The following is a 19,526-nucleotide window of genomic DNA, read 5'->3' on the forward strand; positions in this document are numbered from 1 at the left end:
CAATAAACTCAGGTTGTCAAGGCGCTCCAGGGAGCAATTTTGGCCTGAGCCAAGGAATTATACGGTGAGTAGACTGAGACAGAGAAAAAGGCTGACCTGGAGGGTGGGCTAAAAATCAGTCCAAGCTACCGTGTAAAGTTGTCAGGCTGTGCCCTTTGCCAGGAGTGCCTGGCCACAGTGGCAAATGAGGCCTGACTCCAGCTCATGCTCTGTTCACTAAGCCCCATGCCAAGGTGCAACATTACAGCCACCTGGAAGAATAATCATATTGTAATTCTGTTCTTCTGTGTTTCTGTTTTTAAATCAAGGTATAATTTACATATAAAACACCCTCCTAAAATGTACAATTCATTAGTTTACAGCATATTCACAAAGTTGTGCAACTATCACCACTAATTTCAAAACATTTTCATCACCCCAAACGAAGCCCTGTACCCATTAGTAGTCACTTCCCATTCCCTCCTTCCTTCAGCTCCTAATTGACTTCCTATCTCTATAGACTTGCCTAATCTGGACATTTCGTATAAACGGAATCATAAAACATGGGCCTCTGTATCCATCTTCTTTCCCTTAGAATAAGGTTCTCAAGGTTCATCCATGTTGTAGTGGATATCACACTTCATTCCTTTTTATAGCTGAATAATATTCCATAGAATGGATATGCAACATCTTGTTTTTCCATTCATTATTGATATGTGGTTTATGGTTTCCATTTTTGAGCTGTTATGAATGGTGCTGCTATAAATATTTATGTACAAGTTTTTGTGTGGACATATGTTTTCAGTTACCTCAGCTATATACTTAAGGAGTGGGATTGCTGGGTCATATTATAACTCTATGTTTAACTTTTTGAGGAACTGCCAAAATGTTTTCCAAAGTGGCTCCACCACTTTACATTCCCAACAGCGATGTACAATGGTTCCATTTTCTCAGAATCCTCACCAACACTTGGTATTTTCCATCTTTTTGATTAAATACATTGTAGTGGGTATGAAGTGACATCTCATTTTAGTTTGATTTGCCTTGACCTAATGATGGTCACATCTTTTCATGTGATGATTGGTCATTTTTTTATATGATTTTTTTCACGTGATGGTTGGTCATACTTTCTTTGGAGAAATGTCTATTCAACTCCATTGCCCATTTTTAAATTGAGTTGTCTTTTAGTTGTTGAGTTGTAAGAATCCTTTTTATATTTTGGATACATATCCCTTGTCAGATACAAGATTTACAAATATTCTGTCCCATTCTGTGGATTGTCTTTTTTACTCTCTTGATAGTATCCTTTGATGCACAAACATTTGTTTCTTTTTTGAAGTAAAAAAAAGCTTCATCAAACTTGATGAAGTCCAATTTTACCTATTTTATCTTTTGTTCCTTGTGCTTTTGGTGTCATATCTAAGAAACCTCTGCCTAATCCAAGGCCATGAAGATTTATGCCTCTGTTTTCTTCTAAAAGGTTTCTAGTTTTATCTCTTTGGTCTACTTTGAGTTAAATTTTGTATATGGAGTAACGTAGGGGTCTAACTTTATTATTTTGCATATCCAGTTGTCCCAGCACCATTGTTGAAAATACTACTCTTTTCCCCATTGAATAGTCTTGGCACCCTTGTCAAAGACTAGGTTGACCATATAGGTAAGGGTTTATTTCTGGACTCTTAATTCTGTTCTGTTGATCTATATGTCTAGTCTTACAGTACCACACTGTCTTGATTACTGTAGCTTTGTAGTAAATTTTGAAATCATGAAGTGTGTTTTTTATCACCTTTTTCTTTTTCAAGGTTGTCTTATCTATTCTGGATCCCTTGCATTTCCATATGAATTTTAGGATCAAGTTGTCAATTTCTGGAAACACACACACACACACACACACACACACACACACACACACACACACACACACACACACACACACACACACACACACACACACACACACACACTACCTGGGATTTTGACAGGAATTGTGTTGAATCTGTAGATTAATTTAGGGAGTATTGCCATATTAACAATATTAAGCCATCCAATTTATAAACAAAAATGTCTTTCCATTTAACCTTTTCTGATTTAATCCAACGATTAAATTGTTTAATTTCTTTTAACAATGTTTTGTTGTTTTTAGAGTATAAGTTTTGCATTTCATTTGTCAAATTTCTTCCTAAGTATTTTATTCTTTTTATGTTACTGTAAATGGAATTGCTTTCTTGAGTTCATTTTTGGATTGTTCACTGCTAGTGTGTAGAAGTACGATTGATTTTTTATACTGATCTCATATCCTGCAAACTGCTAGACTGGTCTGTTACCTCTAAATATTTACCCCTTAAAATTTATATATTCAAGATCATTTTGTCTGCAAACAGAGATAGTTTTACTTCTTTATTTCCAGTCTATATTACTTTTACTTCTTTTTCTTGCTGCATTGTCCTGGTTAGAATCTCCAGTACAATATTGAATAGACGTTGCCAGAGCAAACATATTTGTCTTGTTCCAGATCTTAAGGGGAAAGCTTTCAGTTTTTGCCACTATGTATCATATCAGCTGTGAGTTTTTTGGTGACTCCTTTTTATCAGGTTAAAGATGTTTCCTTCTATTTTTAGTTTGTTGAGTGTTTTTTATCACGAAAAGGTGTTGGATTTCTCAAATGCTTTTTTCTGCATTAATTGGGATGATAGTATGGTTTTTGGCCCTTATTCTGTTAATATGGTATATTATGTTCATTGGTGTAGTCTATTGCTTGTTTTAACCCTGGGATAAATCCTGTTTAATCATGATGTTTCTTTTTTATATATTGCTAATTCAGTTTGTCAGTATTTTTTTTAACAATTGTTTCTTTAAATTAATTAATTTATATATTTTTTGCTGCATTGGGTCTTCGTTGCTGCGCATGGGCTTTCTCTAGTTGCAGCAAATGGGGGCTACTCTTCCTTGCAGTGTGCCAGCTTCTCATTGCGGAGGCTTCTCTTGTTGCGGAGCACGGGCTCTAGGTGCGTGGGCTTCAGTAGTTGTGGCACGCAGACTCGGTAGTTGTGGCTCGCAGGCTCTAGAGCGTAGGCTCAGTAGTTGTGGCGCATGGGCTTAGTTGCTCTGCAGCATGTGGGATCTTCCTGGACCAGGGCTGGAACCCGTGTCCCCTGCAATGGCAAACGGATTCTTAACCACTGCGCCACCCGGGAAGTCCAGTTTATCAGTATTTTGTTGAGGATTTTTGCATCTATAATCATAAGGGATATGTTCTGTAGTTCTCTTTCCTCATGATGCTTTGTCTGGTTTGGCATCAAGGTGATGTTGACCTCATAGAGTGAGATGGAAAATTTTCCTATACCTTCTACTTTTTGGAAAAGTTATGAAGGATTGGTGATAAGCCTTCTTTAAACGTTTGGTAGATCAGCAGTGAAACCATCTGAACCTGGGCTTTTCTTAGTGAGAAGTTTTAAAATTACTAATTCAATGCATTTTCATCTCAATCTATTAACATTTTTATTTCTCTTAGAGTCAGTTTTGGTAGCTTGTGTCTTTCTAAAAATTTGTCCACGTTATCTGGGTTATCTAATTTCTTCATCTGCAGTTGTTCATAGTATTTCTGTATAACCTTTTTAATTCTGTAAGGTTGGTTGTAATGTCCCCTCTTTCATTCCTGATTTTAGTAATTTGAGACCTCTCTTTTTTTTTTTCCTTTTTCTAGCTAAAGGTTTGCTAATTTTGTTGATTCTTTCAGAGAACTAACTTTTAGTTTCATTGATTTTCTGTGTTGTTTTTCTCTATTTCATTAATTTTCAGTCTAATCTCTATTACTTCCTTCATCTGCTTGCTTTGGGTTTAGTTTGTTCTTCTTTTCTAGTTTCTTAAGGCAGAAGATTGGGTTATTGATATGTTCTTTTTAAATATAAAAAGCCTTTCCAAAAAAATAAATAAAAAGCCTTTCCCTCTAATTATCTTTAGCTATACCTCTAACTTTTGGTTTTATTTTCATTCATTTCAAATTATTTCCTAATTTCCCTTGTGATTTCTTCTTTGACCCATTGCTTATTTAGAAGTGCATTGGTTAAATTCTACGTATTTGTGAATTTTCAAGTTTCCTCATGTTATTGATTTCTAATTTCATTGCATCATCATTGGACAACATATATTGTATGATTTTCGTCCTCTTAAAATGTATTGAGTCTGTCTCATGGCCTAATGTATGTTCTGTCTTAGGGAATGTTCCATGTGCACTCATCAAGAATATGTATTTTGCTGTTGTTGTATGGTATGTTCTACAGATGTCAGTTAGCTCTAGTTAGTTTATAGTGTTGTTCAATTCTTCTTTCCTTGTTGATATTCTGTCTAGTTCTATCCATTGTTAAAAGTAGGGTATTGAATAATAGTTGTCCAACAACTATTATTGTTTGTTTATTTCTCTCTTCAGTTCTTTTAGTTTTTGTTTTATTTACTTTGGAGTTCTGTTGTTAGGTGCATATATATTTATAATTTTTGTCTTCTTGATAGATTGCCATCCATATATGTTATAAACTCAACAATACACTGTTATGATTATTGGTTTACAATCTTATGTCTTTTAAATAAATGAATAGAAAAAGAAGAAAAGATAAATTTATATAGTTTGTTTTGTTCACCCATATATTTACTCTTTCTAGAACTCTTTCTTTCTGTGGATTTTAGTTGCTGCCTGGAGTAATTTCCTTTCTACCTGAAAGACTTTCTTTAGTATTTTTTCTAAGGCAAATCTGCTACCAATGAATTCTCTCTTCATCTAGGACTATATGTCACCTTCATTTTCAAAGGATAATTTTGCTGGATATAAAATCCTTGGATGACAGTATGTGTTTTAGCACTTGAATGTCGTTCAGCTTCTTTCTCATCTCCATTGTTTTTGACGAGAAGTCAGTTATTATTAGTATTGATACTCTCCTGTATGTGATGAGTCATTTTTTACTTGCTGTTTCAAGGTTTTCTCCTTCTGTCTTTAACTGTTTGATAAAGGTATGTCTAGGTATAGATCACTTTATATTTAAACTATTTGAAGTTTGTTGATCTTAAATCTGTTGATTAATCAAGTTTTAAAATCAAATTTGGGGATTTTTTCAAGAATTACACCTTAAATATTTTTCTGTCTCTCTCCCCTCTCTCTCTCCAAACTCCTATTATAGATATGTTGGTACACTTGATGTTGTACCGTAAGTCTCTGTGGCTTTGTTCATTTTCTTTTAGATTTTTCCTCCATTCTTCAGGTTAGATCACTTCTATTCGTCTGTCTTCATGTTCAATGCTCTCTTCTACTATTTTACATCTGCTGTTGAGTTCATCTAGTGAATTTTAATTTTTAGTTATTGTAGTTTTCATCTCTAGAATTTCCAATTGGTTCCTTTTTAGAGTTTCTGTGTCTTCATCAGTTTTTCCTTTTAGTTGAATCATTGTCATTCTATTTTTTGCAAATTCTTTAAAGTATAATTTATTTTATTTTTTAATTATATTCATAGCAGCTGCTTTGAAATTTTTGTCTACTAAATCAATATTTGTTCTCACTCAGAGTCAATTTTTATTGATTGCTTTTTTCTTGATTATGGATCACAATTTCCTGTTTCTTACATGGCTAATAATTTTTTATTGAAAACTAGTCATCCTGAGTCTGACTTTTTAATTGAGAGTTTGTGCCATTGTTTGGATTTTTCTTTTGGTTTTGTTTTTAGTAATTTTCATGGACTTAATCTGAGTTTTCTCTCTCCCCCATTGTATGTGGCCACTGATGTTTCTGCTCAGTATTATTTTAATTTTTAAAAAATCCTGGATTCCTAAGTATCCCCTTTGTGTCTGCAGAGTTCAGCAGACAGCTAATGATTGGTCAGAGTCTGTGCTCTCACATCTCAAGTCATCAGTAAAGCTTTGACCTGCAACCAGTGGATCTGTGTACGGGCTGAGAAATACATTAAAAGTTCAGATGGCTTTCATCTCTTTTACTGAGAACACCTCTGAGTGTGGATTTTTCACCATCCAGTCTAAATCAAGTCAAAAGAAGCTGTTCATTTTCACAGAGTCCCACCTTGGTAACAATAGGGTGGGATGGGGATAGAAGTCCCAGTCGAACACACAACAAATTCCCACTGTTCTTACCCAAATATTAGCAGTTTTTCATGTATAAATGCTTCTCAATTTGTTTCTGTGTTTGGCTGATTTCCAGAGCTGTGAAATGGTTGTCTTTGGCAAGTTTGTCCAATTTCATAGTTGGTTTTGGGAAAGATAATTGGCCAGCGTCTTTACTCCACTATTGCCAGAAGTTATGTTGTATATATCCTTTTTCAAGTTGAATTTTTTTACTCAACATTCTGTTTTCAGAGTTAGGTATACTAATTCATGAAATCCTAGTTTATTCCTTTTAACCACTATGTAGGCTTCCATTGTATGAATAAAGCACAGTTTATCAGTTTTCCTGCTGAAAGTATTATAGACATGGCTATAGGGAACAACTTCTTTCATATCTTCTTGTGCACAAGTTTGAGGTTTTTTCCAGAGTAGATACCTAGAAGTGGAATTACTGGGTCTCAAGGTATGGATATCAGCTTTACTAGAAATTGCCAAATTGTTCTACAGATCTAGCATTATATGTGTTGCTCTTTCTGTATCTTTACCAAAAACATTTAGTAGTATCAAACATTTAATTTTTTAAAGTTTCAGCAATGTAAATATTTCACAGTGGTCTTTATTTTTATTTCCCTGATTAGTAGAAAACCACACCTTTATTGTGTTTATTGACTCAAAGTATTTCCAGTTATAGGAATTGCCTATTGTATTTTTTTCCTATTTTCCTGTTGAATTTCTTTCAGTATTGATTTGAAGTTCTTTCCCTGATGCCTTCTTCTAGTTTGTGGCTTTTCTTTCTACTTTGTTTATATTTTCAATTGTCAAACTTGAAGGTTTTTAATATAATCAAAGTGATCACAATTTCCCTTTTAAATTTGTAATGTTTCTACCTTACTCGGATATTGTAAAGCTATATTCTTTTACTTTTTCTAAAAATTTTATTTTTAAACTAAGTCTTTAAACCATTTGTTATTTATTTTTATATATAGTGTAAGTTAGAAATTTAATTTTGTCTTTTTCCAGATAGCTAGCCAATTATTCCAGAACCCTTTATTGAATAACCCTTCCTTTACCATTGAATCATGTCACCATATCAAATGAATTAATATCTGTAAAGTACTGAAAACATTGCCAAACTATTTTATAAGTAGTGGTAACAATAGTAGTAATACTTCTACTACTGTATCAAAATTTTACATATACATGGGTCCATTTCTAGGTTTTCTATTTGGTTCCATGGGTCTGTTTAACTATTGCTTACCAATATTATGCTGTTTTTTTAATTATAATACTTATATAAGTATTGATACCTAGAAGATGAGAATCTTCTTTTTCCTTTTTGTCTTCTTTCTCTTCCCTTTCTTTCTTTATCATTTTCTCTTTCAAAATTGTGCTGTCTTTGGCATTTTCCTCTTCCACATGAATTTTAGGATAGTTTGTCCAGTACTATGAAAAAGTTTTTTGGAGTTTTGATAGAAATTGCTTTGAATTTACAAAATGATTATAGGGAGAAGTTCTGTCTCTGCAATAGTGGGTCTTCCTAGCATGGAATATCTTTTTATTTAAGATTTCTTGGGCTTCCCTGGTGGCGCAGTGGTTGAGAGTCTGCCTGCTGATGTAGGGGACACGGGTTCATGCCCCGGTCCAGGAAGATCCCACATGCCGCAGAGTAGCTGGGCCCGTGAGCCATGGCCGCTGAGCCTGCGCATCCAGAGCCTGTGCTCCACAACGGTAGAGACCACAACAGTGAGAGGCCCGCATACCGCCAAAAAAAAAAAAAAAAGATTTCTTTATGTCACTTAAAAAAAGTTTTATACTCTTCTCTTTAAGTTTCTACAGAATTATATGTACTCCTAGTAACCTTATATATTTGTTACTCTTATGATAGGTAACCTAAACATAATATTTCCCAAGTGACTTTGCTATTTTATAGGAACACTATTTTTGTATATTGAACTTGTGTCCAGCAATACACCATGACTTAGCTCAGTTCCTGGTTGAAATGATGTGATCAACCCAGCTTCTTAGTAAAGGGAGGGTGAACCCTTTTTATGGGAAAATAAAATCAGCTGTCAGTCTTTATGGTTCTTGTGTACACAATATCCATTATACTATAAAAAAATTTGCTAGACATGTAAGAGGCAAGAATATGTAACTGATAATCAAACAAAAAAGGCAATAGAAGCAGACCCACAGATGATCTGGATATTGGCATTAGATAAAGTTTTTAAGTAACTATTATAAATATATGAAACAAGATGAAGAATTTAAACAGAGAAGTGGAATTTATAAAAACAAAATCAAGTGAATTTACTAGAACTGAAAATTAAAATTCTGAAATTAAAACTTAATTGGCTACATTTAATAAGTCTTTGGACACAGAAAAAGACAGTGAACTCAGAGAAATATTCAAAATGGTGAATGAAGGGAATAAAATATGAAAATAACAGAACAGAGTATTAAAAAGTATGCTGTATAAGAACATATAAAGATACAATAGTTTGAAAGTAAAGGATGGAAAAAGCTATATTATGCAAACATTAATCAAAAGAAAGCTGTTAAAGATAGCTTCCATATTAGCTAAACTAGACTTTAAATCAAAGAGTATTATTAGAGATAAAGGGGAATATTTCATAGTGATATAAGAATCAATTCCAGTGTAAGACATGATAATCTTAAATTTATAAGTGCCCAATAACATAGCTTCAAAATATATAAAGTAAAAGCAGACAAAATTGAAGGGAAATATACAAATCAACTTCAAAGTTGGAAGTAGTATTTCTTTTCATATTTGACAGACACATAGACAAAAAATTAGTGGGGAACTAGATTATTTGAATAATACTATTAACTCATATGATCTAATTGACACTTCCCCTTGAAACTTCAACATGTATGTTCAAGTCCTCTAGACATATATATCAAAGTACATCATGTTCCAGGCTCTCAAGCAAGTCTCAATAAATTTAAATGGATTAAAGTAATACAAAATTTGTTCTCTGACTACACAATAATTAATCTGAAAATAATAAGGATAGTTAGAACAATCCTCAGAATTTTACAGTTCTATATAATCAATAGATCAAAGAAAAAACTCACTTTCCAATGCCTATTGGAAAACATTTTGAACAATAATATTGATATAATGTATCAAATTGATATATCAATATAATGTATCAAAATTGTAGGATGTAGCTACAGTGTTTAGAGAGCATTTTATACTTTTATTTTTTATAATATTTGTTTATTGCTGCATCAGGTCTTACTTGTGGCACGCTCTTCATTGCTGCATGCAGGATCTTTGTTGTGGCATGCAGGAACTTTTTAGTTGCAGCATGCAGAATCTTTAGTTGCAGCATGTGGGATCTAGTTCTTGGACCAGGGATCAAACCCAGAACCCCTGCATTGAGATCACAGAGTCTTAGCCACTGGACCAGCAGGGAAGTTGCCCCAAGAGGGCATTTTATACTTTTAAATGAAATATTACAAAAGAAAAAATGTTGAATATAATCTAAGCTTCCATTTTAAGGAGCTAGTAAAAGAATAGCAAATGAAAGTAAAAAATAAATAAATAGACAGAAATAGAGAGCATATATACAAAAGAGAAAAAACAACAAAGTAAAATTTTATTCTTTAATTCATTATATTGATAAACTTCCAACAAAATGATCAAGAAAGGAGAGAAAACAAAACTTAAAATATCATAAATGAGAAAGGAAACATGACTATGACTCCTCCAGATTATTAAAAAATTAAAAGATGATATGAATAATTTATGCCAATAAATTTGGCAATATATTTTAAATGGACAAATTCATTTGAAAAAAAACTGACCAAAATTATCATAAGCAGAAATTGAAAATCAGAATAATCCTACACTATTAAAGAAAGCTGTAATTAAATATCATCTCACAAATAAAACTCCAGGTCCAAATGGGTTCCCTGGTGAATTCTTGCAAACATTCCAAAAAGAAGTAATATCATCTTATATAAACTCCTTCAGAAAATATTGGTGGGATTAATACTTTTCAACTCATTTTGTGTGGCCAGTATAACCCTGATGCAGAAACTTAAGAAAAATATTACAAGAAAGGAAAGGAAGAGACGATATCTCTCATGAATATAGATATAAAAATTCTACACAAAACATTAACAAATTGAATCCAAATTGAACAGCAATATATAAAAAGGATGTCACATCAGGGCCATATAAAGTTTATTCTAGGAATACAAGTTTGGTTTAACATTCAGAATTCAATCCATGTAATTTATATATTAACAAAATTAAGGAGAAAACCTATGTGATCATCTCACTAGCTTCAGTAAAAGCATTTGATAGAATTTAGTACCTATTCATGATGAAAAATCTCAGAAAACTGGTGCCAGAGGGAATTTGCCTTATTCTGATAAAGGATAGCTAAAAAATTCACAGCTTGCACCATACTTAATGGTGAAATTTTGAATACACTTTCCCCTTTAATTCAAGAAAAAGACAAAGGATAGTCCCTGTTACCACCTCTACTGAACAGTATACTAGAAGTCCTAGCCAAAGCAGTAAGTCAAGGTAAAGAAATGCAAGTATAAAAATTGGAAGGGAAGAAATAAAACCATCTTTATTCAGAGAAGATATGCTTATGTACATATAAAATTCAAAAGAATCTACAAATAAAATTAATAAGTTAATCTAGCAAGGTCACTATTACAAAAATTTATTAACCTGGTATAACTTTTTCCATTTCTACTTAGAACATTTCTGTATCAGTATGTTTTAGGACTTTCTTTTGAAAACATCCTTTGACTACATCTTTTTCATCCAATATGAGAGCTTTCATCATTTTTAGTTGGCATTCTTTAGATATATTTAGAAGTATTTTTAATATTTTATTTTGTGCTTTCAATTTACTAGTTATTTTCTTTGCTTCTAATTTTTCCTAATTTTTTCTGTTTGATTGAATAAATTACCTTGCTTATACATTTTATTCATTTTGAAGTTACATGTTCTTGTTATTTTCTTTTAGTGGTGACCATTAAATGTTTGACACACAAATCTGACTCTTTCGTAGTCTAAATATCTCTATCTTCCTCCTGAACAAATACTAGGATCTTAGAATGCTTTTACTCTTGTCACTCCTCCTACCTATGTTCTATTTTGTCTACTGTTTTACTTTTACCTTTCTTTTATAACCCTCCCCTCAGATGAGCCATTACTGATGTTTATGCTCAGCATTCTTTCATGCATGTCACTTCTTCCTTTTAACTGAATTTAGGTTCAGTTTTCTTCTTTCTGGAGTACTATCTTTGATAGATTTTTCTGCTGAGTCTGCCATTAGTAAATTCTCTCATTTCTTTCATATTTGAAAATCCCTGTATTAGTCTTTCTGGATGTAGAATTCTAGATGATGGTTACTCTCCCTCACTACTTTGAGGACATTATTTCATTGTCTTCTGGCTTCTATTAATGAAAAGATTGCTGTTCATCTTACAGTTTCTCTGAGGTAATCTTTTATTTATGTCTGCTTTGAAGATTTCTCCTTATTTTTGATGCCCTGCAGTTTCACTATGATGTGGGTCAGGGTATTGATTTCTTACTTGTCTTGCTCAGGGCTAGAATTTATGTCTTTTATCAATTCTGGAAAAATTCTCAGCCAAATTTGGATAAATTATTCAACTTCCCATGTTACTCCTCTCCTTGAAACCCTGCAATGTCTCCCTAATGTATTGACAGTATTACTACTCAGGCCTGTCACAGTTTGGCCTCTATACATTTCTGTAATTAAGTTTCCACAGCTGTCAGCCAGGAAAGCCCATCACTCAAACTGGTGATACATTTCTTGTTCATAATTCAGTTTAATTATCACCTATTCTCAGAAGCCTTTCCTGAAACCTCTGCCACTAAACACTCTCTGTTTTGTGTATCCACTCTTTCCTGTTCATACAATCCACTGATTGCATTTATCTATTTATGTGTAAATCTTCCCCCCAGTAGACTCAAATTCCCAGTGGGCAGTTCCCTTTGTATTTACAGAGACAGGCACTTAGTATGGGCTCTATAAACCTTTGTAGATTGAATGAATGAATCAATCAAGAAGATGAAGGTAAACACTATCTACCTCATAGGGATCTTGTAACAACCAAATACACACCATGAGAAAATAAAAAGTGCTAATCTTTTATTTGAATTGAAGACAACTTATGCATTGTTTTGGTACAGTGGGTTATGTAATAAACTGGTTGTTCCTTTAAATTTCCTTATTCCATATGGCATAGAGCAGAGTTCTTAGTGTTCTTTGATCATAATGAAGTTTTTTTTTTTTTTGGTTCTGTGCCTTTTCTGCCAATTGCTATACTTCTCAGAGCCTAAAAAAATCCAAGGAGTTCTATAAGATGCTTGATATAGTTTACTGGCTATTATAATACATTCTGTCCTGAAAACTCAGTGCATCTGTGAATGCTCTTCCTCCATAGATCTTAATGGCTTTCTCCTTTATTCCATTAGGTGTCTGCTCTAATTTTACCTTACGAATTAGCCCTTCACTGACTCTCATTATAAAACAACAAATTTCCACCCCAGCCCCTTCTCTGTCCTCTTTTACCTGCTTTATTTTCCCCAATACACTTCTCCACAAGTGAAATATATATTTACCTCTTTTATTATCATCTACTCCTCCCATACACACTAGCATGTAAACTTCTTAAAAGTAGGAACTTTGCTTTATGCTTAGAGCAGTGTTTAGAATACAGTAGGTGCTCCGTAAGTATTCCTTAAATAAATGTGTCAATATAGGTGCCATTGAGTCTCATCAGTAAAAATCCTGATGCTTAGTAGGCAAAAACAATACAGCCACTCTGGGCATAGCAGCCTTCAACATTCATCTTGATCTGGGATGAGATTATAAAACTTGGCTATTTTGCTTTTCCTTAGTACAGACTAATGCACGATTTCATCCTGAAAACTAAAGAAATCACTTCCTTTCCTGGCAGTACCTAAACCAAGTTCTAAGCTGGCTGCATACAAAGCCCGTCTGTTCTCTCCTGGTTTAAAGACAGCGGCAGTTCCTGCCTGCTTTTAGTAAGCTTTATTTTGCTTTCTGTTTTCTTTCACTGCTTAAGGACAATTTACATATCTTTTCTACCCATTCTATCATTTTGATCTTGCCAAGAGCTTTCAATTAATATTTTGTGGGCACTTGTGCAAGGAAAGCACCCATTTACAATGTCTTTGGGAAATAAATTCTTATTATTTCATAGAAACAAACATTTAAAGCTATAACTCATTTGTATATTATGAGGGAGAGGTCCAGAGATACTTATTTGCTGGAAGCCATATAACTAAAGTTTGTAACACAAGTGTGTCTAACACCCACATCCCCAGTCGTTCTTCATACTCTTTTGCCTGATTTTCCTTTAATAAGGTCATTTTTGTTTCTCTTAATCACCTGTGCATTAATCAAAAGCCCCCAATTCTTATTTTACTAGTGTGTGTCTTTCTGGCATCAGACATCTTACCTCCTCAGTCTTCAACTATCCAACTGCTATATTGATTTTTCGGGTGCCATCAAGCTTCTTTCCAGATTTAGCGTGACTGAAAAGCATGTGGTCTTTCAGCTAAGCTGACATTCCAAGGTCAACTTTGTGGCCAGTGAAAACTCATGGCCCAAAAATTCTGACAGAGCTACCCTCCACCTGAGGGAGAGTTTGCCTCTGTGCCTACTCTTCCTTGCTAGGGACGTGCTGCTCCCAGCTGGCTGCCCAGTACTGACTGTCAGAGCCACACACTGGCTCCAGTAACACTGAATACTCAACCACTGAAAATACCTGGGTTTTTGTCTTGTTTGTGGTTTCCTTTGCTGTGCAAAAGCTTCTAAGTTTCACTAGGTCCCATTGGTTTATTTTTGGGTTTTTTGTTTGTTTTTTAGGCATTTGAAATATTTATTTTCCATCTTTCTGTAATTGGGAACTTTCAGTTGTTTTTTTTTATACAGCAGGTTCGTATTAGTCATCCATTTTATACACATCAGTGTATACATGTCAATCCCTATCTCCCAATTCATCACACCACCCCCCGCCCCGCCACTTTCCCTCCTTGGTGTCCATACGTTTGTTCTCTACATCTGTGTCTCAATTTCTGCCCTGCAGACCGGTTCATCTGTACCGTTTTTCTAGGTTCCACATATATGCGTTAATATATGATATTTGTTTTTCTCTTTCTGACCGACTTCACTCTGTATGACAGGCTCTAGATCCATCCACGTCTCTACAAATGACCCAATTTCGTTCCTTTTTATGGCTGTGTAATACTCCATTGTATATATGTACCACATCTTCTTTACCCATTCATCTGTCGATGGGCATTTAGGCTGCTTCCATGACCAGGCTATTGTAAATAGTGCTGCAGTGAACATTGGGGTGCATGTGTCTTTTTGAGTTATGGTTTTCTGTCAGTATATGCCCAGTAGTGGGATTGCTGGGTCATACGGTAATTCTATTTTTAGTTTTTTAAGGAACCTCCATACTGTTCTCCATAGTGGCTGTATCAATTTACATTCCCACCAACAGTGCAGGAAGGTTCCCTTTTCTCCACACCCTCTCCAGCATGTTTTGTTTGTAGATTTTCTGATGATGCCCATTCTAACTGGTGTGAGGTGATACCTTATTGTAGTTTTGATTTGCATTTCTCTAATAATTAGTGATGTTGAGCAGCTTTTCATGTGCCTTTTGGCCATCTGTATGTCTTCTTTGGAGAAATGTCTATTTAGGTCTTCTGCCCATTTTTGGATTTGGTTGTTTGTTTTTTAATATTGAGCTGCATGAGCTGTTTATATATTTTGGAAAGTAATTCTTTGTCCTTTGATTCATTTGCAAATATTTTCTCCCATTCTGAGAGTTGTCTTTTCATCTTGTTTGTAGTTTCCCTTGCTTTGCAAAAGCTTTTAAGTTTCATTAGGTCCCATTTCTTTATTTTTGGTTTTATTTCCATTACTCTAGGAGGTGGATCAAAAAAGATCTTGCTGTGATTTATGTCAAAGAGTGTTCTTCCTATGTTTTCCTCTAAGAGTTTTATAGTTGACATTTAAGTCTCGAATCCATTTTGAGTTTATTTTTGTGTAAGGTGTTAGGGAGTGTTCTAATTTCATTCTTTCACATGTAGCTGTCCAGTTTTCCCAGCACCACTTATTGAAGAGGCTGTCTTTTCTCCATTCTATATTCTTGCCTCCTTTATCAAAAATAAGGTGACCATATGTGCATGGGTTTATCTCTGGGCTTTCTGTCCTGTTCCATTGATCTATATCTCTGTTTTTGTGCCAGTACCATACTGTCTAGATTACTGTAGCTTTGTAGTATAGTCTGAAGTCTGGGAGCCTGATTCCTCCAGCTCTGTTTTTCATTCTCAAGATTGCTTTGGTCATTTGCAAATGAAGCAACTGACAAAGGATTAACCTCCAAAATTTACAAGCAGCTCATGCAACTCAGTATATAAAAAACAAACAGCCCAATCCAAAAATGGGCAGAAGATCTAAATAGACATTTCTCCAAAGAAGATATACCAAGATTGCCAACAAACACATGAAAGAATGCTCAACATCACTAATCATTAGAGAAATGCAAATCATAACTACAATGAGATATCATCTCACACCAGTCGGAATGGCCATCATCAAAAAGTCTACAAACTATAAATGCTGGAGAAGGTGTGGAGAAAAAGGAACCCTCTTGCACTGTTGGTGGGAATGTAAATTGATACAGCCACTATGGAGAACAGTATGGAGGTTCCTTAAAAAACTAAAAAGAACTACCATACGACCCAGCAATCCCACTACTGGGCATATACCCTAAGAAAACCATAATTCAAAAAGAGTCATGTACCACAATGTTCATTGCAGCTCTATTTACAATAGCCAGGACATGGAAGCAACTTAAGTGTCCATCGACAGATGAATAGATAAAGAATATGTGGCACATATATACAATGGTATATTACTCAGCCATAAAAATAAATGAAATTGAGTTATTTGTAGTGAGGTGGATGGACCTAGAGTCTGTCATACAGAGTGAAGTAAGTCAGAAAGAGAAAAAAAATACCATATGCTAACATATATATGGAATCTAAAATAAAAAAGTGGTTCTGAAGAACCTCGGGGCAGGACAAGAATAAAGACACAGACGTAGAGAATGGACTTGAGGACATGGGGAGGGGGAAGGGTAAGCTGGAACGAAGTGAGAGAGTGGCATGGACATATATACACTACCAAATTTAAAATAGATAGCTAGTGGGAAGCAGCCTCATAGCACAGGTAGATCAGCTCCATGCTTTGTGACCACCTAGAGGGGTGGGGTAGGGAGGGTGGGAGGGAGATGCAAGAGGGAGGATATATGGGGATATATGTATAGCTGATTCACTTTATTATAAAGCAGAAACTGACACAACATTGTAAAGCAGATATACTCCAATAAAGATGTTAAAAAAAAAAAAAGAAAATACCTGGGACACCTTCTGTACTGAGGCTGATGTCTGTGGCTATCATTGGACTGTCAGTGCCTCCTAGTGGCCAAGGTTCCAAAGGATTCCAACTGAAAAGTGGCCAGGACAGGAACAGCCCACCTGGCAGCTCTTTCTCTCTCCTTCTGAGTCTTGTCCCCCACCTATTTGCAGTTTGTCCCAGCCCCACATCATGCAGTGAGAATTCATCATCACATACCAGTCATTTCATCATTTTGCTGATTGAATTCCCAAACATGACCATGATGATGAAAAAATTGGGAGGCGGGGGAAGGGAGGGGGGGGAGGGAATATAAATATAACAAAACTCACTAGCACCTCTAGAGCAGGTCAGTTTGAAAAGTGCTGTGTAATAATGTGGTCACTGTTCTTCCTTCCCATCAGCCCCATGGGAGCTCCGACAAGCCCACTCTTTTAGGAGACTTCAAATGCTCAAAAGTGCTAAATCATCCTTCTGAAATCATTCTTTATTAAGCTTCCTTAAGAGTAATTTCACATGTTTTACAAAGATATGCAGAGGCTTAGCTGGTTTCTCTGGAGGCTTTCATTCTAGAAAGAACACGCATGATCATAAAGATCATATTTTAAAGTGTATATCGTTCATAAAATGAAAGATAAATCATGTCCACAAGCATAACCTTGAGATTACTGTCATTAGGCTCTTGCTGGCACAGGATGTACAGATGTAGATTTGGGTATGGGAAGGAATGGCTCTGTAAACTGCAGAGGAATTGTGGAGGCTCCACTTCTCCATGAGGGAGAGAGAAATTCTGTGTAACAGATAAGGCCATGCTACAACAAATGAAGTGGGAACTCTTCCTTCTATATACCCCTTTGGTCCCCAAGGCATCCTTTGTCCTCATGCTATGTCTTGTCTCCTCAAGGGTCCCCTCCACCAGGACTTTCTTTGCCTAGAAAATGCCTATATTCCAGTCCTTTCTCTGTGCTATTTCTACCTTTTCCTCATCAAAACATACCTATCCCCTGTCCATTCTCTCAACTGCCTTGGAATATAATCCGATAAAGTATTTCATGCTAAGATTTGATTAGTAGTTTACTACCTATTTTTCTGCTCCTCCCATTAACATTTGCATTGTAACTGGGGACACCTGAAGCCCTTGACGCACAAGGCTTGGAAACCAACTTTATCTCGCAAATTATACACACCACCCGTGCCCATCACCCCTCAGCACTCAATCTCAAATATGATGTTGAGGAAGAATGCCCTTTGCTTCCCTGAGTTCTGTTTGGATGTCCCCACAACTGACCACTCTTGGAGGGTCACTGCAGTGGCTAATAACTCCGTGTGTCAGAGTCCAAAGGCTTTGATCGGGAGCCTGCTGGCGCACCACATTCTGATATTATTTATTAATTCAACCCACAAACAGAGCTGGAGAAGAGGGGTTAACAGGAGAGGACACGAGCCCTCAGGGTTTCTTTGCAGTGATTGCGGCTTGCCAAGGAAGGTTTTGGATAGCCGTGGCCTATTCCAAGAGGGAAAGAATCTGTCAGTTGTTTGGAAGATGTCAAGCAATTAAAGTGTGACCACAGTGTAAAGAATTGGGGGCGGGTGGGGGGGGAAGGTGAGTGAGCGCTGCGGCAATTAGGGGACATGATACTGAAAGCCTGAGATTTGTACTGCCATCAACTATGTCTTATCCAACAAGTTTCATGGGTTTCTAAGACATTTCTAGAAAAAGCAGCATGACATGCCGGGCAGGAAGTCCCAGAAACTGCCCAAGTGTTGTACTCTCATCCCTACCCTTGGCCCTTTCTCCTCTTTCTCCCAAACTTCCCACCCCCCCGGTCAGCTTTTGTGCCTTCCGGGTAAGAACCGGCTTCACCATCTCTCGGGCAGCGAGCCTACGCTCTCGCCTCTAGCGGCGCCCGCATCCCCGAGCGCGCAGGCCGACCGGCACCGCGCCGCGCTGATTCGCTGCCTCGGAGACTGCGGTGCCCGCGACGCGCCCGCCCCTCGCGGCGCACGCCGGCTGGTTCAGCCTCAGTCTGTCTGCAGCCGCGGCCACCGCGAGCAGCGCTGCAGCCGGGGCACCGACGCCTCAGTGCTCGCTCAGCGGCCCCGAGGACAGCAACGGCGAGCCCCTAAAGCGCGCACGATGCAGGCCACCGCCGATTCCACGAAGATGGACTGTGTTTGGAGCAACTGGAAAAGTCAGGGTATTCTCTTTATTTCAGTTGTGCATGCCTGCGGCGCACGGGAGCGCCGGGACCCAGACTCGGCCATTGTGCATCATTTCACCTGTGGGACCTATGCATGCTTTATACCCAAGAGCTTTCTGATGGGGGGAGTAAACTTGTTCTGTCAAAAATCAAAGTGGATGGTGTTTGATTTTTGTGGGGTTTTCCCCTTGTCCTGTCTTTTTTAAAAAATCCCCCACCCCCACCCCTTTGTTTTCTTGTTGTCACGCCAGTATTTTAAATAATGCATCTTTTGCCTCCTTCTGGAGCTCTTTTGGGATCCTTTAATCGTTCAGTACTTGTTTAATCTCTTCTTATTCCCGGAGTTAAAATGCTTTCTTATTGTTCCATGCATCCCAGTGCATTTAATTTATGCCTAAAGGTTGAAATCTCCTGGTAGAACCATTAGCTGAGAAGGCTGTAGTGCATCCTTTTAAGAGGGACACACCCATTTTAGGCTTATTATTTGTGGTCACACAAAGGAAACTGGAAATGCAGAATAGCTCTCGAAATCCTGAAAATATGATGGCGTAGACACATATTAGGATGATTCACTTTGAAATATTTCAGGGTTTTTTTGTCTTTCATTGGGGTAACCTGTAACTACTGTTTATTAATAATGGGTATATGTGGAGCAAATGGAGGGAAATTAAAAAACAGTGCCAGTTGCCCTCTGGTATAACAGATTTATTTTGAAACAGTCCATATTAGCACTGGGTGTGGCCACCCTCCAGCCTTGCTTGGATTGCTTTTC

The 19,526-nt window shown here is 36.4% G+C and overlaps 1 protein-coding gene across 3 annotated transcripts in view; it reads left to right on the top strand.

The window, feature by feature from the left end:
* RTN1 (reticulon 1) overlaps positions 1-19,526 on the top strand; it is a gene marked incomplete at its 5' end in the record, with an annotated part of 241,427 nt that overhangs the window by 190,614 nt on the left and 31,287 nt on the right. The window contains one exon of one of the 3 annotated variants that reach the window (XM_082649527.1): positions 18,691-18,751. The exons of the other annotated variants lie outside the window; for them this stretch is intronic. Coding sequence (XP_082505653.1) covers positions 18,691-18,751 — 61 coding nt within the window. Of the gene's footprint in view, positions 1-18,690; positions 18,752-19,526 lie in introns of those variants that run through there. 3 annotated transcript variants of the gene reach the window in all.

This window comes from Grampus griseus (assembly GCF_964374135.1).
Source record: "Grampus griseus genome assembly, chromosome: 2".
Lineage (NCBI taxonomy): Eukaryota > Metazoa > Chordata > Mammalia > Artiodactyla > Delphinidae > Grampus > Grampus griseus.